This window comes from Callospermophilus lateralis, unplaced genomic scaffold (assembly GCF_048772815.1).
Source record: "Callospermophilus lateralis isolate mCalLat2 unplaced genomic scaffold, mCalLat2.hap1 Scaffold_169, whole genome shotgun sequence".
NCBI classification, from domain to species: Eukaryota; Metazoa; Chordata; class Mammalia; order Rodentia; family Sciuridae; genus Callospermophilus; species Callospermophilus lateralis.
Window position 1 is genome coordinate 2,212,652 of NW_027512767.1, and position 24,280 is coordinate 2,236,931.

At 41.9% G+C, this 24,280-nt stretch overlaps 1 protein-coding gene across 1 annotated transcript; it reads left to right on the plus strand.

Annotated features, from left to right (window-relative positions):
• Positions 1 to 15,716: 15,716 nt before the first annotated feature.
• On the plus strand, positions 15,717 to 17,006 carry LOC143640299 (ras-related protein Rab-12-like). Its single transcript, XM_077108147.1, has 2 exons — positions 15,717 to 16,039; positions 16,235 to 17,006. The coding sequence occupies exons 1-2, from the start codon at positions 15,732 to 15,734 to the stop codon at positions 16,659 to 16,661; spliced, it is 735 nt and encodes a 244-aa protein (XP_076964262.1). The 5' UTR covers positions 15,717 to 15,731; the 3' UTR covers positions 16,662 to 17,006.
• The last annotated feature ends 7,274 nt before the right edge of the window (positions 17,007 to 24,280 follow it).

Below are 24,280 nucleotides of genomic sequence, written 5' to 3' on the forward strand. Positions count from 1 at the left end.
AAGTCAGAGGTGCCTCCTCCACTGCCCCTCCACCATCACCCTGTGCAGGCAACTCCTCATCCTGATGTCCTTCCACCTGCAGTGCCCTTTTCCATAGGGCCAGCAGATTCCACCATGCCTGTGCACCCACTGGCTCGAAGCTACACTGGCACAGTGGATGACCGCACAGTGGATGGCATGCCTTGTGTCCTGTCTGCACCTTCTGCAAGTGAAGTTTTATCTTCTCAACCAACCTGCAGATTCTCCAGAGGGCCATTAGTGGATTTTCCAAGATTGCTTTCCTGATATCCAACACACCTGCCCCAGAGCTGTGTACATGGTGAAGCCACAGAGTGTGGGTCAGACATGCTCATTATGGCTGTCACTCCTGGGTGCCCCACCAACCTGGACACATTATTTGTTCCTGTGCTAGTATAGATCTGTTGTCCCCCATGCTGCTCCTAATTTCAGTTCTTTAGGTTGTCCCCAAGGCTGGTCTGTTAGACTTAACAATGAAACCGGGGGAGTAACTCGCTTCTCAGCTACAGGTTGAGAGTGTGGGGCAAGACAGAGTCGCAGGTACCCACTGGGCTCTTTAAGCTTTGTATACAGGAAAGGGGCTCCCTGAACACCCCTAACCATGTGCCAACTTCAAGCTGCATGGCAGGGTGGGGAATGTTTAGCTCCAGGAGGCCAAAAGTTGGGAAAGGGAACAGAGTGTTGTTTCAATGAAAATTAAGACATTTTAAAATCAATTCAATACTCAGAAAAACAAATGTGAGATTAAAGCTTTGAACTGCCCTAGGCCCTGAAACTGGAAGCATGCAGTCTCCGTTACCCAGCTGTGAAGGCAGCCAGGCACCCTCTCAAGCATTCTCTCTGCCCCCACACTTAGGATCCACTTCCCATCAGCAGATGAGATTGATGGGCCCAGCAGCCCTATCACAGAGATCAAAGGTTGGGAGCCATGTATATCAAACCCCTTTCTTCCTCTCTGAGCTCTCCACAGCTTTGTGAGGAACAGGATCCTCATCTTTCACAGTACTGTGCTTGTGATGTAGTAAATAATAAGCAGGTCTCAGGGAAAAAAAAATGGAAGTAGGTGTTAAATTCCAAATCCCCAAAACCCAGTTATTTAACATATCTAACAAACTGTGTCTATGGAAAGATTTGAAGGAGACATAAGCTTTTAATGAAGATGATGTTCATCATAAAATTATTCATTTCCTGAAAATAGAAAAGACAAGAATCCATCATAGAAAGGAGTTTTGTTCAATTTGGAACTTTTTAAAGAAAAAAATCACCCAAGAAAAACTCACAAATTATAAATTCATGGTCATAGCAACTTATTTGTCCCAAACGGAAACTTGTCTGAGTATCTTCCAACAGGTGGATGGTTAAACAGATGGTAATATTTTCATACCATGTAATGCACCTGGAAATTAAAAAGACCTGGAATGTTGATGCATACAGCTTGGAATCTCCAAGAAATTATATGGAGTAAAATCTCCATACACAAGTAACCATATATTTATTTTGTGATATATATATATATATATAATGTTTCTTTACTTAAATTAGACAATGAATGGCTGAGAGAAACTGGGGAAGGCAAGAACAATGGGGATGGTCGAAGATGGGTGGTAAACAGACAAACAACACACATGGAGCTTGACATGGCACCAGGAGCCTACCTGGATGAGAACACTGTGACACACACACACATATATACACACAGAGAAAATTATTCCTGGCTAGCCCTAAAAAACAACAACAAACAGACCCAAATCAGAGAGGATTCTGTAAAATATCTGACTAGTATTCCTCAGAACTGTCAGAATCAGGAGTTCAATAATGGATATAGCTTGATAGAAAACTTGAGAGTCAGTCCCAGGTAAGAAGTGTGTCAAGAGACAGGTCAAACACATGCAGTGTGGTTTCCTGAGCCTCTGGACAGAAAAGGGACCTTGGATAAAGCCAAGGAAGTCTGAGCAAAGTATGGACAACAGTAAGTACTACACATCTATCTTGTGGTGGTGTAGAATAAGTCTTAATATTATAGTAAAACATTAGTCAAGTTTTGCATTTGATGATTTCTCTGAATTTAATTCAATACAGTCCTTAAATATTAGCAATAATTCATTAGTGAGAACAATGTACCATAGAAATAGTAGCTGTGGATAAAAGGAGATGAAGTCTGGGGTCCAGGAAAATTCTGAATCACCTCAGCAACTTTTCGGTAAATTCAAAACTACTGTAAAAAAAATAAACACATTTTTAAGATCAATCATTTTTTAGTTCACTATGAACTAAAACATTTCTCCATCCAGGGGTCATGACAAGGGGCAGGAGCAAACAGTGTTCTCACAAAGCTCCCCGAACACCCTGAACAGAGTACCTGAAAGATTTGCAGTTTCTTCCATGGAGATGAAAGTTGGTTCCTTTAGCAAATGAGCATCACCCAGGAAGGTTTCCAGTGATGCCACTAAGCAGCACTGTGAATTTGGGTTTCAGGACAGTTGGGATCAGCTCTTCCAAAATGGCATGTGGAAGGTGCTTGGGGGTTCTTGTGTGAGCCCTAAGTTAGCAATGAGGAGCTGTAGGCTAAAGCCTTCCCTCACAGAGTCTGTGTGCTCTATTTAGCTGACATTGACCTCAACAGCCGTCCTCTGGCACTGTGTAACTTTTGCTGGGGAAGGAAATGCTCTTTTCCTTCCATTCCTAGTGACTCAGGACCTGGAAAGTGCGGAAAGACAAACAAAGGGAAGACAGAAAGGTGGTGTCAGCCCAGCTGGCTTCACTCAAAGAGGAGGAGAAAGTCACAGGGTATAATTTTAAATTACCACCACAACAAATCCCAAACATGTCAGGCCCTTGGTAAATGAGCATCCTTGGAGGATGCAGGTAACCACATTTAGATGGAGTGAGAAAGCCGTCTGAAATTTTCTGAAAACACAGAATGAAATGTAATTCATTTCTCAAGTCCTGCTCACTTCCTTGATATATTTGCTTGTTTCATCCACAATAAAATAGGACAGTTTTTAACATGCCATGAATTTTCTTTGGGAATCTATCAGCCCATGGTGAATATCTAAAATGCTATGAGTAGGAAATAGGCATAAGAACCAACTACATGTAATACTGACCTATTGATCTCTAAAACCTTTCTTCTAAAAATGTTTCTAAAACATTTCTTCATGTTTGTTCTCATATTTATCAGCCAAGGGTCAATTTATTGTGGACAAATGCAGAATCTCATGTTTGTGCTGTTAATATCCCCAAATAGGACAGCTACACTCTCTATTGTTGAAATAAATTGATGAGTCATGTTGCCACTTTCACTTCTCTGTGTCCATTTCCAAGACAAATATATTGAATCAATTAAATTAAGGAATTATCAGGGATTAGGCCAGGGCTTAACGTTCAAAGAGAAAAGAGAATGTAAATTAAACCATACCCTATTTCTTGTTTTCAGAGAATTTTTATTGTAGTTTGAAATAGAGATTACCTCCAAATAATTATATTTGATTTAACACTCTCTTTTGTTGAATGCAAACACATGTACCCAAAACAATAAGTACTATGCATCTATCCTATGGTGGTGTAGTATAAGTCTTAACATTATAATAAAATATTAGTCAAGTTTTACATTTTATGATTTCTCTTAATTTAATTCAATGCAGTCCTGAAATATCAACAATAATATTATCAATAAAGAAAATCAATAAAGATTACTAAACAAACCAGCAAGGTAATAGGTAACAGAGCACATTCATTCTGGTCAGAGACTGGACCTAGGTAAACACTCATCACGGTGTCCTGTGGAATGTGACAGAAATCACAGAAATATTTTCTCTTGCATTCTCTGCTGTCTGACACTATTTGCTCCTGGTTTTGACCCTCAGGAATACCTGGGTAATTAACTGCCCTGTGATTTTAAAATACAAATACTTTTTCTCTGCTGGTTGCTTCTATCCTGGATCTCCTTTGAGTTTCATATGATGCAGTGATTGAAAGCAATAGTTTCAGGTGTGATTTCCAGTGAAATGTAATTTCTCTGGAGCAGGATGCTGACTTCATATTAGCAGGACAGCATTTTGGAGAGCTGCAATTTAAGAAATGTCAAAATACCTAGGAAGAAGTGAACACCATCCTCCTGGGCTGTGGGGCAGGAGCAGTGGTACAGAGCACCTCAGAGCCATAGCTTAATAGCTCAGCTTAATCCCTAAAGCCACACCACACAACACAAACCTCCCAGGATTTCTGAAAAGTAATATTTTTAAATGGATGGGTTCAAAGTCCTAATTAATGTTGGTTGCAAAAATAAAATAAAAATTACTTTATCTTTTAGCACAGAAATTACAATTATATTAACTCCTACTGTCTTAATTTGCTAATGACAATAGCTATGTCTATTCTTGTTTGATTTAATTGATGGATGATTAATTGTTTCATGCAAGTCTCAGGAGACCTGTTTTTTTTTGCATAGCTAATCGTTCCTAATTGGATGTGAGGCACTGTGAATTTCACCTTGTTAACTCGTAGAACTTTGTGTATTGTAAAAATACTCAAGCTTTGTTACTGGATTCAATTAAGTTGCTTAGATGCAGTTGGATCCCTGTATTTTGGGTTGCTCTTTGTGGTTTTATTTTTGGTACCAGGAATTGAACCCAGGGGCATGTAGCCACTGAGCCGCATCCTCAGCACTTTTATATATATGTATATATCTTACAGACAGGGTCTCACTGAGTTGCTTAGGGCCTTGATAACTTGCTGAGACCAGATTTGAACCCTAGATCCTACTGCCTCAGCCTCCAGAGCTGCTGGGATTCCAGGTGTGTGCCACTCTGCCTGGCTGCAATTGGACCCTTTGAAATGATGCTTTTAAGATTTGTTAGGCTGCACAGGAACAGCACTCAGATTAGAATTCATTATTCCCTGCTGACAAGGAGCGGCATTTCTGAGGATCTTGCCTGGTGCCCCACGCCTCTCACGGTAGCAGATGCGGATGACAGAAGCAGGCGCTATTACCAGTCTGTGTGTGCACCTAGCTGTCCTGCTTCATGCTTTGTGGGGTTCTTCTCCAGGTCTGGGTAGTTTTCTCACAGTGTGAATTAATGGATACTCAGCTGAACACTGAGTATCCTTGACCAACCCTGGAGCTCTGTCGGCACAGCTCTCTCTGACTGATCCTTGGACCCCCACACTTCCATTGCTCTGATCTTTTTCACTCTCAGCTCTGTCTCCCCAATGCAGGCATCCACCAGGCCCCTGCTAGACTATACAGTTGGGAATCTTCAGGTAGTGAGCCAGAGTGGGTGTAGGGCTACCCTCATTATCCTACCTTTTCATCCTTTGTTGATTTTGTGAGTATGTGTGTGTGTGTGTGTCTTACAAGTGGTCATTTTATATATTTTCATTTACTTCAGGATGTTTTTGTCATTATTATTGTTTCAGGAAGGAGGCTAAAACTGACCTCTGTAACTCCATCTTTTTATAAAAGCAAGACATTTACTATATATGTTTTTTGAGAATCCCCTCGTGTGTTGCAGAGATTTTCACTTCCAAAGAACTTCAAATGCAACACTCCCACAGAAGCCTCATTGAAAACATGCACCAAAATGAAACTCAATCACTCAATTGTACATTGTAAATTCAACCACCAAGATGGAAGTGTGATTAGAAACTCATTATGGACTTCACCAAATTAGCAAATATTGTTAACAAGTACTAGCATGTAGTAGCCTATTTTTGATGCAAGTATGAGACTTTACTCTTTCAGTTATAGATGGACATAATACCTTTATTTTATTTATTTTTTTAATGTGGTGCTGAGGATCAAACTCAATGCCTCAAATGTGCTAGGCAAGCATTCTACCACTGAGCCACAACTCCAGCCCCTCAGAAAGTATTCTTGATGGAAACTCTCATGGATAACTTCTTCATATGGAAGTGCCATCTGCCTCAAAACACAAGCAAAGTATCCCTACACCAGAGCCCTTGGTACCAACAAATGCAATAATTAACATTATCAATAGTGTGTATAAAAATAGGCCAGTCATCATTGCTATGAGCTTTCAAAGCCCTTGAGGAACCTTAAAAAATGGCTTATACAGACATTTTCCCACTCACATATGGCAAAACTGGGGTCTGAAGGGGTTACCCAAGTTGTCCGTGGTCACTCAAATGTCCAGTAGCAGTGGTGGGATTTGAATGCAGATCTTTCTGGCTGCAAAGTCCACATGAGTAATCTCTCCTGCATTCCACCCCCTGCATAAAGCAAGCCTGTTAGTCTATAAAAGTGCACTTCATTCAGATTCTCTCTTAACACAAGTGTTATTTGCAAATGGATGAAATAACTCCTACCTGTTTCTTTGTTGCTCTTCAAACTGCCAATGAAAATCTGTGCTAAGGATGTATAAAAAAAGCCATAGCACGATGCCAAAATTAATATTTGCTATAGATTATGCAGCATAAACACCATATAGCCTATTAGGATAAAATGTGAGCTGGCATAATCCTCATACTATGGAAAAAATATTATGGCAAAGTAGACTCCATAAATGTTTACAATGGCAACACTCAGAGCAGTGTCCATTCTATCTCAATAGCATATTAGTCAAGGTTCTCCAGAGAAACAGAACCAAGAGGAGATAAATAAGAAGATAGGTAAGGTATTTATTATGGGAATTGGCTCACATGGTGGCTAAGAAGTCCCACAGGATGCCATCTACAAGCTACATAACCAAGGAGGCCTGTGGTGTAATTCAGTCTGAGTCCAAAATTCTGAGAACAGGGTTGGAGCTGGGCAGATTCTAGGGGCAGATGAAAGGGTCACCCATGTTAGTCCTGGAGTTCAAAGATCCAAAAACTAGGAGCTCCAATGTACAAGGGCAGGATACTATGCACATCCCAGCTCAAGAAGGCGGGTGGACAGAGAGAAATGGAGAAAGGAAGAGAATTTACCCTTCTGTCTCCTTTTCACTGTATTGGGGAAATCAATAAAGCAAAAACATTTTTATGTGGCCTATGGTCAAATGCTGGTCTCATCAGATACCCACCAGGGAGAGTGTTACACCAGCCATTTGAGTATCACTGAACCTAAGCACACACAATTAGTATTGCAACCATAGTCTCTACATTCTTTCAGCTCACGCCCATCAACACCAAAGTGTGTGGCCCTTTTCCATCATATTAGAAATGCCAAGGGAAATAAGCTGGAGATTAAAGAGGAAGGAAAAGAATATTAACTTTAGATCCTTAGGAACTTTAATCCACCATACACTAGTAAGTGGGAGTAGATAATCCCTACCTCTTGTATTCAAATTTTACGCTCTAAAGAAAAAAAAATCTTAAGTGTATTTTTCAAGAAAGAACTTGCTATTCACTCTTGTTATTCTCAAGATAGTATCTGGGCTCACTGCAGGCCTGGGAAGCCTCTCACCTCTTCATAGACTTCTCAGGAGACATTTCTCTGTGGTGCCCCTCCACCATCCCTGCACAGTACCTATTAAGTGTTCTAGGGCTGGCCTGCCTTTCACAATGCAAGTATTGCTCCCTGACCCAGACACACCACTTCAGCACCTCTCTAAGTCCATAGCAGCTGCTGTAGAGTAGGATTGACCATGAAAGATAGGGCCACAGTCATGTGAAATTGATGGGCATACATAATAAAGTTCAATGTGGAATTCATCAATATGAAGGAATTGAGAAAATAGTTGAAGTAATGGGTCTGTTTCTTCAACAAATCAACAAATATTAGATCCACAAATGTTTATTTGGCACATAATGCATCCTGGTGCTATTCTGGGAACTGTGGACTCAGTGGTGACTGGAAGCAGCAGGTGCTCGCTCTCAGGGTCTCACAACCAGCAGCTACTGCTGGAAGATAGGGAACTTCTCAGGGACTGGGACAGGTCACAGGAAAGAGTGCACTATGACCATAGTGAGCTCATATAAAGTCCTCTGCCTTCTCTGCTCTGTACTCCTTTCCCCAGCCCAACAACACACAAACACACACCTGAACACTAATACACTATAGCTTCCACAAACAGCTCACACATGATTCAAAGGATATAAAGATTATACAGGATCCACTGATGTTTCAGGTAGCTCTGTTTATGAGAAAGGTCATCATAAGTCAGTGTGAACCTCCCTTTCTGGATTGATCCCATTCTCTAAAATTTCTTATTCTTTTTAATATTCAATGGCCCTGTTCTTCATCTTCAAAATGTAAAACTACAGGCAGTTTTTTTGTAATGTCTCTGTTGCCTGGAAGATTTTGGTAGGTTGACAGGAGGGGGAAAGCAGATGCATATTGAAGACTTATTCAATCATCCACAAGCACTGGTTGAGAGGCCACCATGTGCCTGGGTATCCACTGTCCTGGGGGGCACAGGGGCTCCTCTGGAGGTTTCCTAGGAGATTAGACTGCACTAGAAGTATTCAACAGTGACATCCTGCACCCATGGGAGCATATACTGACATGTCTTTAACACAGAAGGTAAGTGTAAACAAGTGAAAATAAAAGTGAATTATTTCCATTTCTACTGTATTAGAGAGAGGTGTTGCCACAAGAATGACATTGAAGTCTAGGATTTACTTACAATGGCACTACCTGGTAAGTATTTGAGAGTACTACTAGTGCTCTCTCATGGATCCCCACCCCCGTGCTGAACATTGCATGTATTATTTTCTTTAATCCTCCCTGAGCTGGTGCAGTGGCTACTGAAACCATCACCTTTCCACAGGCAAAGACAGGAGCAGGTTCAGAGATGAAGTGCCCTGAGATCAGTCCCTGCCCTCAGCCCCAGGCACAGGCATCCTCCCACATCCCAAGACACTGGAGACAAGGCCTTGGGTTCCTCAATATTCTTGATTAACAATGGGAAATACACATAATTGACTGTTTTTGCTGGAAACAAAGAGGAAAGAAGGCCTCTTTGTGTGCATCTTCACCCTCTTTAGATTTATTCCTGTTATGTTTGAGGAAAGCCAGCCAGATTCATGGTAGGTTGTGACCCAGGAAGCCCTGGCCCCACTCTTCTCATGGGATTTTTCCCTGACTCAACAAAAGAACATTCCAGATACCTCTATTGCTGACTCTTTGACCAGTCAAGGGCTTAGCTTTTCTTAGAACAAATAGCCATTCACCATTCTATTTCTATCCATGCAGCAAAACAGGTTGGAGGCCAAAGGAGGGAGAATCATCCACAGCTGTAGGGATACATTTTCTCTTTGGTGTTCTGGGGCTTGAATTTCACAATGGAAAAAAGGTGATTCAGTCTTAATCAGCACCAGGAGCAGAGGGATTGCCTGTCTCTCTCCCTGGCTCCCACGGATGGCATGATCTTTTGCAGAGAAATCCAAAGTGGCTGAAATGTTCATGCATCTTTCATTCAAATTGCTCTGCAGAGAGAGGACAGACCAGCTGAACTTTGGGAAGAAAATTTCAAAGTGCAATTCGATGCTTGGCACTTCCCCCACCCCCTGCCACCACCTTCTGATGACAGAGGTGGGAAATGGGGGTTTCCTGCTCATTCATCTTGCACCAGCCCTGCTGTGCCAGTCAGAAGGTCCAGCCTGAAGCACCTGGTCCAGGCGGTTTCTCTGAGATTCCAAAATAAGGAAAGTGACTCAGAAAAAAAGGGGAGGAAAACCCAAAACTCACAAGCAATGCTGATGCTAGACCCTTTCCTTTGCAGACAATGGACAAGGGCCCCAGAAATGTGCTCACAGTGGAGTTGGCTGTTTAAAGCCATATCCAGTAACAATGAGCTTCTCAAGGGTTCCAGAAACAAACATTAACAATACAATCTATCTACCACTCCAATGAATTTTAGCCTAAAAAACAAGAAGTAAATGACTTCATTTCAAAAGACTTCTGTGGGGTGCAATAAAACAGAATAATCTGCCATTTGTAGCCCTTGTTTCTGGATAAAGCAGATTCATCCCCAGGCTTGCCTAGCCAAACAACAACAAACCTACTCTCTGTACCTGTCCCTTTCAGAAGGAACAATCCATCCAGATAAGTCCCTGAATGCCAGGATGAAAATGAGGATATTCCTAAGGAAGAAATGTGACCAACTAATGACTTTTCCTTCATCTACCAGCCAAAAATTGTGGTTTTCAAAGCACCTCTTAATTTTACTTAATTTTACCTGCTGAGGAATGCCAGTAGGTAAACTGTACTGTGTTTAACTTAAATACTAGTGAAGTTAGCATCTCTTTTGTCCTCCACAATGTGGATATAAAATAGTAGAAAACAAACTGAAGATTATTTTTTCAAGTAGATGAAGTGGGGAAGAATTCCTGCTGCATAAACCCATAGAATCATCTTGTTTCAATCCATAAAGCTCTTTCATTGCCAAGGCCAATACTTTCTTAAATAATAGCATACTTTTTAATGTTTTGCCCAAATAAAAGCAGTATATATTTACAGTAGAGGAAGGGGAAATAGAAAAATTATTTTCAGTCACCCTACCACCAACTGTGGCAAATGATTTTTTCCTGTTTATTTATTTATATATTTATTTATTTGTATTAATTCACTATCCATGAGAGCAGAATGGATTTGGATTCATAGTACACAAATGGAGCACAATTTTCTATTTCTCTGTTTGTACACAAAGTAGAGTCACACAATTCATGTCTTCATTCATGTACCTAGGGTAAGGATTCCATTTCATTCCACCATTTTTTCTACCCCATGTCCTGTCCTCAATTTTCCCTATCCATAGTTCCTCCATTTCTCTCATGCCTCCCTCCATTATGGATAAGCATCCCCTTATCAGAGAAAACATTTAGCCTTTGGTTTTGGGGGTTGGTTTACTTCACTTATCATGATTTTCTCCAACTCCGTCCATTTACCTGCAAATGCCATGATTTTTTTACCTTTTAATGCTGAGTAATATTCCATCATGTATATATACCACAATTTCTTTATCCGTTTATCTTTTGAAAGACATCTAGGTTGGTTCCACAATTTAGCTATTGTGAATTGTGCTGCTATAAATAATGATGTGGCTATGTCCCCATAGTATGCTGTTTTTAAGTCCTTTGGGTATAGACTGAGGAGTACGATAACTGGATCAAATAATGGTTCCATTCCAAGTTTTCTAAGGAGTGTCCATACTGATTTCCAGAGTGGTTGCACCAATTTGCAATTTCAATAGCAATGTAAGGGTGTGCATTTTCCCCTACATTCTCGCCAACATTTATTGTTGCTTTTATTCTTAATAGCTGTCATTCTGACAAGAGTGAAATGAAATCTTAGAGTAGTTTTGATTCTCATTTCTCTAATTGCTAGAAATGAAAACTTTTTTCATATATTTATGCTATAAACATTGATGTAGCTGTAGCACTATAGTATAGTTATTGTATTTCATGATTATATTTCTTATTCTTTGAAGTGTCTGTTCACTTCTTTAGCCCATTTATTGATTGGGTTATTTGTTTTTTGAGTGTTTAGCTTTATGAGCTCTTTATATATTCTGGAGATTAGTGCTCTGATGTGCATGGTAAAAATGTGGGTAACCATTTCTAAGAAAGATTTATTGATCGATTAATGTGTTTTTATTAGTGCATAATTCACTCTATTTCCCCAGGACTTTTTCTTCCCTCCCCTCCTTCTTCTCCAGACCTCCTTCCTCTAACCTACTGGTCTTCCTTCTCTTTACTCATTGTTTCTAATTGTGAACTATAGCTATACATAAAAGTAGAATTTATTGTGATATATCTGCTCATGAACATAGCATAATCAGACAGTCTCATTCTGCAGTTCCTCCTCTTTCCCATTCCTCCTTTCTTCCAATTCCCTCCATTTTCGCTCCATTGTTCTCCCTTCTATTTTCATGAGATCTTTTTTATATTAATTCATTTTTGTCTTTAGCTTTTGCATATAAGATAAATCACTCAATCCTTGATTTTCTGGGTCTGGCTTGAAAATGTTAAGAAAATGTTCTCCAGTTTCATGCATTTCCGATCAAATGACACAATTTCATTCTTCTTTATGGCTGAGTAAAACTCTGTTGTGTATATCTACCGCATTTTCTTTATCCATTCATCTGTTGACAAATATCTGGGCTAGTTCCATCACTTGGCTATTGTGAATTGCACTGCTATAAACATTGGTGTAGCTGTATCACTACAGTATAGTGATTTTAGTTCTTTAGATTAATAAGGAGGAGTGGGATAGCTGGGTCATATGGTGGTTCCATTCCTAGATCATTGAGCAATCTCCATATTGCTTTCCAGAGAGGTTATTAATTTGCAGTCCCAGCCACAATGGATGAGTGCACCTTTATTCCTACATCCTCTCCAACACTTAATGCTGTTTGTATTCTCAATGCTGGCAATCTAAGTAGAGTGAGATGAAATCTCAATGCAATTTTGATTTGATTGTCCTTGATTGCAAAGGACATTGAATATTTTCTTTGTGTATCTATAGGCCATTTGCATTTCTTCTTTTGAGAAATGTCTGTTTATCTCATTTGCCTACTTATTCATTGGGTTCCTTGTTTTTTCCCCTCTGGTGTTAAGTTTGAGTTCTTTATATAGTCTGGATATTAATCCCCTGTCAGAGGAGCAGGTGGCAGAGATCTCCCATTCTGTAGGCTCTCTCTTCACATTTTTGTTTGCTTTGATGTGCAGAAGCTCTTTAATTTGATGCTGTCCTGCTTATTTATTATTGTTTTTTTCTCTTGAGTTTTAGGAGTCTTATGAAGGAAGCCAGTGTCTGCCTCAAGATGTTGGAGTGTTGAGTTTCTAGAAGTTGTAAAGTTTCCAGCCTAATTCCCTGGTCTTTGATGCAATCTGAATTGACTTTTGGGCAGGGTGAGAGATAAAGAACTAGTTTCTTTCTTCTACAAATGGATACTCAGTTTTTCCAGCACCATTTGTTAAAAGGCTATTTTTCCCCATCCAGTGTATGTTTTTGGCATTTTTGTCAATGATAAGAAGACTCCGTATGGGTTTGCCTCTGTGTCTTCTCTGCTATTCCATGTGTCTTTTGTCTGTTTTGATGCCCAGTATGCAGGCCTTGTTTCTGTAGCTCTGTAATAAAATTTGAGATCAGGTATTGTGATGTTATCAGCATGGATATTATTGTTCAAGACTGCATATTTCAATGTATGTTGTTCTAGCTTCTCTCTTTCTCTCCCTCACCCTATCACTGAATGCAAATGCTGATGAAGGTGCTAAGAACCTGGATCATTCAAACATGGCAACTTCAAATGGTACAACCACTCTGGAAAAATGTTAGGTAGTTCCTTTAAAAACTAAAAATAAACTTATCATACAACATAGCCATTGCATTCTTGGGCATTAATTCCATATAAATGCAAGCTGATTTATCTGAAAAACCTTGTCCATTAATGTTGGCAGCTTTAGTCCTAATGGCCCTAAGCTGAAAACTACCCACACAAATTTTATTGGGTGAATAGTTAAACTGTTTTGTAGCCACAGGCTAGAATACTAGTCAGTCATAAAGAGAAATAAATTCTTAACACATTCAACAGTTATTTAACTATCAAAAAAATTATCCTGAGTAGAAAAGCCAATCTACAGATGTTCCAGACTGCATATGATACAGCATTTGTGAGGTAACATTGCAAAGATATGGAAAGGTAATAAAGATGAAGATGGCAACTATAGCTGGAAGAGGTCATGAATGGAGAGAGGAAGAGAGGGTGAGGAGATTTGGGCTAGGTACAGTTTCCTGCCTGGACTGTGCCTGTGGCTACTCCAAAGAACACACATGATAAGTGTGCAGACACCTGCAAACACACAGAGACACACATGGGACATGGCACAACATGCATATAAGATGCACAGTGTCATTTTCCTGATTTTGATGCTCTCTTGAGTTATGCAAGGTCTACTTATCAGGACAAATGGACTGAAGAATTATGGACCCCCTCCATGCTTCTTTGCAATTTTTAATGCACCTATAATGACTTTAAAATATATTTTTAAAAGAAAGTACCCTTGCTCTGCTAAGACACAGCACCTGCTTTTAGGAATCACTTTTTCTAAAACCATCATGCTGCTCAAGTAGAACCTTAAGATCAAGGTAAGAATGTGGTGTTTGAAGGGCCATCTCTATATTACTCAGAAACATGAATGTGGCTGTAGATTTTTAAGGCACACTGTGCAGCATGCCTTAATATTAGCTCTGCAACTGTCATTTTCCCATGTAACTACACACATTTCTGTGTTATTCCTTAAAATACTCTCTTTTTTCCCCTATACTGGTACACTGACTTCTCTGCTACCCTGTCGCTAGACATTCAGCTCTCTCATCTGCATTCCTGTCCATACTACTGGGATAAGCCTCCTTTGGGATATGAAGATTGATGACTTTTCTAATTATTGTTCAGGATAATTCCCTAGAAGCAGAATTTCTGGCTCAAAACTTTGCCCAATGCATATAATTTCTGGTGGATATTTACCATTTTCCTCGCCGGTGGCTGTAGGGTTTCCTCTCCAGGAGCATTTATTGGTCAGCTCCTCCTCTTGGCCCAGAACAGCCCCAACAGAAGTTTCCCTCCCCAGGTGCCTCCTGCTTGTAGCTGAACAGCAACTGAAAATCCACAGGCTGAAATCCCCAAATCAGGATGAACTTAGAGAAGGAGCCTCCCTGCCCCCTGTGGGCACTCACCAGAAGTGGGCCTCACCCCCAGCTGAAGCCTGGAGACCTGGTGTTAATGGTGGGTGATGAGGTCCCTGGGACACCCTGAGCCAGACAGAACACAGGAGCAAATTCTCCATGTTTCACCCAGCAGGGGCCTTTCTTCCTGAAGTTCACTGTAATACAACGTTGGTGAGTGGTTACAAGATGATCATCTATCCCCAGAGCAAAATCCATATTTTAAGGAAGAATATAAGAAAATAAACTTAAACTACTATTTTTGATATCACTGAATTCTCAAAAAAGAAAACAGAAAAGTGAATAGTAAACTAACTTGAAGGCTACCATGGGCTCAGGACCAGGCAGAGATAAACATGATTGAACTGGGATTCGATCCTTTGTGTTCCAGCAGGGACCACTGAAATGAAAGAAGGGGTCATTAGCTCCTGAAGATTGGGTTTCAATCCATCTGTTTGTCCTCAGCTGAAACCCTGGTTACAAACAAAAGATTAACTGCACAAACAATGGGAAAATCAATAAAGTTTAGCATATTGTGGGAGCAGGGGTTTAATCTACAGTCAAGGTCATGGCTTTCCTGAGCTTGGCTTGCTGGACTCAGCCTGAGGAGTCCACACCCTGCCTCTCCCTCCTGTGGCTCAGAGTGGGCTCAGGATTGCAGGTCACACTCAAGGTCCGTTTCCTTCTAAAGAACTTTGAGGATCAAAGGCTCTTACCCTTGATCAGGCCAGAATTCTGCTGTCTTCATTTAGTTTTAGAAACTAAAAACTAAAAACTAAACTTTATTTAGTTTTTAGAAAAAAAATAAAAAGAAAATGACAAACAAGACACTTAGTCTTACCAGATGTATTCCTAAGAAGCTTCTGCTTTGCCTTCCTCCTCTCCCGGCGGCAGCAGCGGTGGCGGCGGCGGGTAGCGGGGCACGGGAATCCGGCGGGCGGCGCAGCTACAGCGGGGAACCGCGGGCCGCCGGGGCCGCTCGAGTGGGCGGACGCCGAATTCGGGGCCGAGGCCCCGCGCGGCGGAGGCCGAGGGGGCACCGGGGCTTGGGGCCCGCGGCTGCGAGGCGGGCGGGCGGCTGGCCGAGCGGGAGCCGTATGCTTGCATGGATCTGGATGCCGCGCTGCAGAAGCGGGCGGGGTGGGGGGGGCGCGGCGGCGGTGGCAGTGGCGGCCTGGGCGCGGACTTCGCGGTGCTGACCAGCGGCCAAGCGCGTCGGAGGAAACAGGCCCCCAGGCCCGCGGACTTCAAGCTGCAGGTCATCATCATCGGCTCCCACGGGGTGGGAAAGACCAGCCTGATGGAGCGTTTCACCGACGACACCTTCTGCGAGGCCTGCAAGTCCACCGTGGGTGTTGACTTTAAAATCAAAACTGTAGAACTAAGAGGAAAGAAAATTCTATTGCAAATCTGGTTACCCTCAGCTCTGACTGTCTGTCCACCATCTGTGTGTGTTTGCTTTCATCTTCGTTAATCGCTGCTTCATCTGTGGCATCGCCGGTCATCTAACGCTTGAATGTTAGTGCCATGTCTCCATCCTTCATCCATGTCCCTGTCTGGGGCACTGCTGGAGCTGAGCCAGCACTGGTCGCCTTCCAAGTATCTGAGGGACACAGCAGGTCAGGAGAGATTCAACAACATTACCTCAGCTTATTACAGAAGTGCCAAGGGGATCATATTAGTATATGATATCACTAAGAAGGAGACGTTTAATGATTTGCCAAAATGGATGAAGATGATTGATAAGTATGCTTCAGAAGATGCTGAACTTCTCTTAGTTGGAAATAAGATGGACTGTGAATCGGACAGAGAAATCACCAGACAGCAGATAACTGGGATGCGGTTCTGTGAAGCAAGTGCCAAGGACAACTTCAATGTGGACGAGATATTTCTGAAACTTGTTGACAATATTCTGAAAAAGATGCCTCTGGATATTTTAAGGAATGAGTTGTCCAATAGCATTCTCTCATTACAACCAGAACCTGAAATCCCGCCAGAATTGCCTCCACCAAGACCGCATGTCCGATGTTGTTGATTTGCTACTTTGAAACAAGGTGGAAATGATTCCTGAAAAGGGGAAAAAACATTCTATTCTGCACTACAATCATTTTGACAATTTCCTTTCGCACTTTGTAATCCAAGTCAGAGCTATACACTAACTTGTAAATATGCAAATATGCAATCCTGGGTAAGTTTGGGTTATAAATTACATATTTCCCTCCAAATTATATTTCATTCATAGCCCCAGTGTCTAGTGTACATACACTGGGAAACATAGTACTTCTAATATGAAGAATGGGAGAGAAGAAAAGTATAATGTTTCTTAAATAATATAATTGTCCTTGTTAATTATACTATGAGGACAGAAGATATTCTGATAAGAAGAGAGAATGTGGTGCTTTGCTTACTGTTTTAAAGAAAATTTGTAAAACTAAAGACTTTTGTGGAAAAAAAAAAAGCTATGTTAAGTGCTTTTTTCTTTATTTACAAGACGTTTCCCCAGCTGTAGCATCTTTGGAGTGTTTCTGCCACAAAGCAAAGCTCCACTCATAGCTGTTGAAGGTTATTTATTAGTGTTCTCTAATGATAGGATATTCCTAGCTAGAGGGTTGGATTTGACTTGGTCCTGAGGCCACAGAATCTCTCATGGTTTCCTGATAGATGTATCCTATGCTTTTAAGAAAGACAAAAATTCAATAAAGAAGTGTTTTGAAACTATAGAAAAAAAAGATTTTAAAACAACGTTGCTGTCCTAAACAAATCCTGTTTAAAGGAATTTTAAAGAGATTCATTTTATTATATCAAAGAACATACATGTATTAGGCTAAACATCCTGTATCTTTGTGATGATAAAACTTTTCCCCTTTATGGTGAAGCCTATTCCTATTAAGCATAGACTGTGTTCAATATTTGTTTTTGTTTTTTTGTTGTTGTTTGTTTGTTTTTTGTTTTTTTTTCTTTGTCTGATAATGAATTTGTGAACTCTATCTTTGGTATATCTTTTATTAAACTGCACTGTTGTGTTTAGTCAAGGTAAATAAGTAAGTATGTATTTGAATAACTTGGCGTGTCCTGAGTATTGTGGTATGAGAAGCATTGTGGTCTTTCTACACTAATGAAGTGCAAATAAAATTTTGTATTTATGTAAAAAAAAAGAAGCTTCTGCTTTGAGGATGATTTATAAAGGTACTTTTTCCAAAAGTTGATTCGGCAGAATTATCCCAGGCAAAGCGGGTGTGCCTCACCTGCTGGGCCATTGTCTGCTGGGCCATTGTCTGCCTTGAGCTTGATGCACTCTGTTCAGGGTCTCCTGGTTTCAGCTGCCTTATGACCTCTACTGCCTGGGAATTTGTGCTCCTCACAGCTCCTCCTACATATTTATTTCCTATTTTGCATTTTTGATTGCCTTGATCAACATGCTACATTTCAATGCCTGGCTTACTCTACAAGTACATCATTCTAATTTTTAATGTAAAGGGGATGCTTATTTTCTGAATTGGTTTCTGTCTGAATTAATACAGTAGTAATCTAGGGGGATAAGAAAAGGTACTTTGCTCTGTGGGGTGAGGGAAACCTGTGATGGATATCTATGGGCATCTTCTGCCACTCACACATTAGACTTGAGGGATGTGGTTCCATCTATACATGCCAAGTTGTTTGGATGCATAAGAACTGCCATTGTGGAAATTCCTCACCTGCTGACATCTACAGCATGTATCAAGGCTTGAGGGCCTTTTCTCTTCTCCTTAGATGCCTAATGCTCACCTTTCCAGTGATTCAGTTATGCCTCTCATGCTCTAGACCATAGGCAAATCATCTCTAGCTGCCATATAGATTCTGGTCAATTGATTTATCTGCACAGGGTAAATTCTGAAACTTTATAGTCTCCATGTACATGTTATATGTGGCCAATCATGCATGCTCTCTGCTTTAGTGGAAAACCACAGGGGAATCTTCCAGAACTATAGGCAGAGGGAAGCACCCCCAGAGCTGGTTGGATGCAGTCTCTGCTCTCAGCATCAGTGTTACATAGCAGGAACAGGTCTTTTTTGTTGTTTGGTTAATAAGACCTAGAGTTATGGCTTCTTAACACATTTTCAGCCAAAATGGATTCATTTTGTCCTTTGTTCATTCATTCAATTCATATGTATGATGCCTATGTGGGTCCAAACACTGTCTGTGGCCATCAGTTTGCAGAAATTAATGATAAAGGCCCAAGCCAGGCCTTAGGGAACTTAGAATCAAGAGGAATGTATGAGTGTTTCGTAGGTGCTATAACAAATTAATGGAAGTGCAATGGCTTACAACATGGATTTATTATTTAGCTCTGGGAGTCAGCATTGAAACAGATCAGGGTGTAGACAGGCTATTTCCCTCTGGAGTGAGAATTAACTCCCTTGCTTTGTGCAGGTTTTGGGTGTAGCTTCATCCCTTGGCTGATGGGCAAATCAGTCAACCTCTTTCTGGGTTATCCCAGTGTTCTCTCACCTGATCTCTCTTGACAGGAGTCTCTCTGTGGTTATGTTCCTACCTGTAAACTCTGGGGCCATCTCTTCCATATCACAGCCCTTCACTTGCTATCACCTGTGAGCTCCCACATTGTCACAGGTTATGGGGGACAGAAGATGGACAACTCCAAGACAGCTACAAAGTGGAAGTGTGTAGCCACAGGGAAGAGCACAGAATCTGATGATCTATGGCCATGGGAAGTGCAGGGAATGAGAGGATCCAGGGGCCCTGAATCCACATGAAGGCTTATGCCAAACACCCCTTACAACATGGGTTTTGGTTTAGCTGATGCTCTAAGCCCATTTACTTCCTAGCCTTCAGTTTAATCTGACTTTTCCTGTTAATGTAATCTATTCCTCACCACTTTTGTTGAATTTATGATGCATTTTTATACTGGGTATGAATATGTAAAAGTACTGATAAACTTCATTAGGGAATTTTTAATGGCAATGATGTGATTCTTTCTGGCTAGGGACATGATGCCTCCCCATCTTCAATTGATGATGTTAATAATATCTTGACACAGTAAATCAAAGAAAACTCCTGTAAACAGCAAATATAAAGCTTAAATAAAAAATTGCCCTTTTGGTTTGTATATGGAAGGGGCCAGGGGTTTCCCTCAAGGCAAGGGAAGGTCATGGGGAAGTGGGGAGCCTCTCTATGGTACAGTGGATAAAACCCAGCCTCTGAGGCTGCATGTTTGGGGCCTCAAGGTTACTCCTTTCATTCTACCTAGCTCTATATTGATGCACCTGCATGGGCTTCCACCAGAAGCTGAAGTATCATGAAGGAATAGTACTGTCAGGGGCCACATCCAAGGCACAGGTATACATATGGTAACCATCCCAGAGGTGGCAGCAAGGTTGGGAAAGTTAGGGATGCAGGCCTTGGTCTCCCAGTTTTAATTTGCCCCTTACATGCTGTGAGAACCTGGGAAAGTTACTTAACCTCTCTGTGCTTATTTACTCAGAGCTACTGAGAGAACAAGGGTACTAACTATGTCAACCTCATGCACTGTTCTCCTGAGACATTATTTAGTCCCTGGAACAGAGTGGGTGCTGCAAAATGGAGAATATTAATTCTCACTGGCAGAGTAATTTAAAGGATATTTTTGAATGTACTCACCAGAAATTTTAAAAAGTAGGGGGGGATGACATGGGAGGCAGCGTATCCAAGAGGCTAATGGTGAGATTTTACTCTCTGAGCACCTCTGAATGACAAAGAAGTTCAGAGCCTGGAAAGGGAGGCAGTGCTGCAGGTAGTCACACATGAGCCCAGCTCTGTAGCTGGAGGTCCTGGATTTTAATTTGCCTCCACCTGCAAAAATTACTTGTGACCTGCAAGTTGTTCCACCCTCTGTGTCTAAGTGACCTCTGAGAGGGGGATGAGAGCAACACACACAGGGATGCACGAAGGTCTCTTCATGTCTGCACGGGTCTCTAGATGTCTGCAAGATATGAATTACACATATTTCATTTGTATGGGAGTACACTACATTCATGTTACATGGGAAATACATCTAAGTTTTTTAGTGTGTGTGTGTGTGTGTGTGTGTGTGTGTGTGTGTGTGCGCGCGCTGTACAAGTATGTCTGGAACATTGTATCTATTTTCTATGATGTATCTATTACTGTTATCATTTTCCAACTTTTGGAAGAAGCAAAATTCAGTGAGTTCAGGGAGCTGTCTGTGGCCAGGTTGAATACTTTGCAAACTAACCCCTGGAGATCATGGGTCCTCCCAGTGGGAGCTCTGGCTCTGCCTGCATGCAACCCCAGGAATTTAGAAAGTCACTGAAAACTCTTGCATGTCCCTCCCTTGGGACATAAACCTACCCAATGGGCACAGTCAGAGATTTCCTGATGGAGCTTTAAGCCAGAGCCTGTGACTCCATGGGGCCACACAAATCTGTTCTGGGATCTGGCAGCTATATTCAGAGGCTGCACCAGAGGTGGTATCATCCATGACACCAGGCGCCCTATCCAAGTTAGCACCCATCTCTGCCTCCCGCTAACTGCAAGGGCTTGGAGGCCAGTGGCTCTGCTTCTGCCTCAGTTCTCTCCCCTGTAAGTGGCATAATAACTGAGCCTCCTACTTAGAGCCCCAGGGTGATGGAGGGGTACCCTGGGAGGAAGGCAATCAGGCAGTTTTTGGACTAGAACAAGCATGAGACCATGCTTTTATACACCGGAAAGACCCGGCAGGAACCAAGGGAGACTGGAAGGGCACCGTGGGCTTGTTACTCACTCTGCACAATGTTTTGCAAGAGAGTTTGAGCCCTGAAGCTCTTTATCTTGTCTACAAATGACAGTGGGTTCTTCAAGCCACATCCTGGGGCTCCAGCACCAGGTCCTCCCTCCTCCACAGGTCCAGCTGGCTTTCGCTGCATGCAACCCCAGGAATCTAGAAAGTCACTGAAAACATCTATACACCTGAACTTGTCTAGAACCCAGATTATGTCAACACAGTTTGTACACAGCAAAAAAATTAAAAATATATATATAAACACCAACACCTCCTTACCACATAGAAAAGCACTGGTGGAAAAAATTAGAGATGACTTGAACTGGTCCCTCCAAAATAAAACAAAGTACATTGTCTAAATTTCTCTCCAATAATCAGAAAATTTCCAAGTGAAAAAAAAGGACCTCTGAATTTCCTGTCTTGATACATTAATATATATATGCAGTAGAAACCCAGCAGAGATAAAATGTTGCTATGTGTTTTTCAGGAGCTGCATTGATCTCATGTGAAGATCTCACCACCTCCAGTAGATCATTTCCAGGAACATTTGTGAGATCAGAAAACAAGTGGGTTGGGCAGTGGATAAGAGTAGTGCACTCACTTTAATTGTAGCACTTTCAGGCTAGTGATGAAATAAGAACCAGTCTCCTCACTCAGGGCTGATGTATGTGTCTAGAAGCCTTTGGTGTCACTCTTTAAGGATAGTAGCCTATTACAGTGTGTGATGGCTATCCTATTTCAAGTCTCATTCACTAAGGTATTAAAAGCCAACAGTGTTACAGTGAAATCCAGCCCTATCAGAAGACTGTGCTGTAGCAAGGGTGGCCACAGCTTTGGGAACAAAGAGTCTTGCTATCTTCAAACATGAAGACTGAATGCAGTGGCTCACACTTGTAATCCCAGTGGCTCAGAAGGCTGAGACAGGAGGATCTCAAGCTTAAAGCCAGCCTCAGCAACAGAGAGGTGTTAAGCAACTCAGTGATACCCTGTCTCTAAAAACTACAAAATAGGCGTGGGGATGTGGCTCAGTGGCCATGTGTCCCTGAGTTGAACCCCCTATACCAAATAAATAAATACATAAAGAGTTTATATCTTTGCCATACTGAAACACTGAAACATGACTGCCATCCCGGCCTTGACCTTCACCTGCTGGACACCCAAGCATGGGAGCCAATTCTGCTGGCATCAGAAGACTGCATGAGCCCTACTCCCTGAGGGGTGGGCAACTTGCAGCTCAGGTCCCAGGGATCTGGCATTTGCACCATCCTGTCCACTTCATAATCTGGAAATCAGAGGAGTCCCAGCCATCCAGGCAAGGTTCTGAAGATGCTAGGTCAGGGCTCCCCAGGAGACCCCATTGCTATTTCAGGGAGTGATCAAGAGGATGCCAGTGGCCTCCACTTCAGTTTGGGAGGGAGTATGTCCCCTCTGGCCTCCGAGAAATGGATATCAGTCACCACCTGGCTGGGACAAGCTGTAGTGCTCCCACTGTGTGGCTGGGAAAAATGAGGGCAGAGAGGTTTTGTGCCATTCCCAAGTCAGCACAGTTTTAGAGGGTGACATTCTGCCAGGTCTCTTCACTTCCAACCAAGGCTTTATCCACCAACCACAGAAATAATGAGGAGTAATTACTGGATAGAACTAACAGCAATAATGAGGCTGACTGATATTGATTATAAATGTCCCCACAACAGCCCTGTGGCAGCTGCATGCCAGGCTTACCTGACTGCTATTGGATCCCATGTGGTACAGCACAAGACAGGAGAAGCCCTTCAGATCCCTTGCAGGGGATAAGAAGAGACATTCTCAGTCACATGCATCACAACTAGCCAAAGTAAAATGAGCAAAATTAAACTGATCATTGTGTTAATCTAATTCAAGTTCCATACCCAAGGCAGCACGCTAATTAAATGCATTTGGTGAAAAGCACAGAATTGGCCACTGAAGAAAATAAGCTCTGAATTATGGAAGTAAAATGAGTGACAGGAAAAGGTTGAGCCTGAAAGATATAGAATCATGCCATTGTGCAGCCTTGATTGGTCACTCAAATGCCCTGAGCAAGCCTTTGCTCTCCATGGCAAAACAAAACAAAAAAAGGCTTCACATGCGGGGCCATGATGAGTGCATGATCTGCAAGTGACTGTCAGATGTTGGTGGGATCAATCCTGGGACACAGAGAGGCTCAGGTCTATGGGCTTACCCTGGGCACCCCTGATGTGGTGGAGGGAAGGATCTCTAATTTATGGAAATGCCCAACCTCTCCCAGGCTCTTCAACATCTCTTGGTTCCCAGAAACTGAATGTCAGGACACCTTCTATTTGTTGTGACAATTAGAAGTGTCCCCACACATTTACAAGTACTCCCTGGGATGCAGAGCCCTCTGTATTTGAGAATTACTGAGGTCTGTGTAGCATTCTGTGATAAACAGTCCTCCTGGGTGGCAGGAGGACACACAGGTGAGGGCAGACACTGGTGCAGGTGATCCATGGTGCTCCTGGAATGAAAAATGGCTGTCAGGTGCCAAGTAAGTTCCAGCTTTTTCTCCATCTAATGGTGGGTGGTCCCCATCTGGACAGAGCTTGGAGCACTCCCCAAAATAAAAGCTCATGCTCTCTGTAATGGCCCCACTCCCTCCCTCAGTCTATGAAAACTAACATTTTTATCCAGTATGGGGAAGGGAGACTAAAATGACCCCAGATGCCACATCTTCTGGGATGTTCTATCTTGTTCTTTGACTAAGTAAAGCATTTGATATTTCAGTTGAGAGTTTACTGTCTTGGTTTTCTGGATCCACAATGACTGACACCTTCAAACATTGTGCAGATTTGAGAGGGAAGTTCCCCAAGCTGCTCCCAGGAGAGGAAGGAGTGGGCAGAAGCCCCTCTGTGAACTCTGCTATTCCA

What these genes read in the sequence shown, in the direction of transcription:
- LOC143640299 (XM_077108147.1), top strand. Translation starts at nt 15,732, where the DNA reads ATGGATCTGGATGCCGCGCTGCAGAAGCGGGCGGGGTGGGGGGGGCGC. An exon ending in AAAATTCTATTGCAAATCTG is followed by an intron (nt 16,040 to 16,234) that starts GTTACCCTCAGC and finishes CAAGTATCTGAG; the next exon opens with GGACACAGCAGGTCAGGAGA.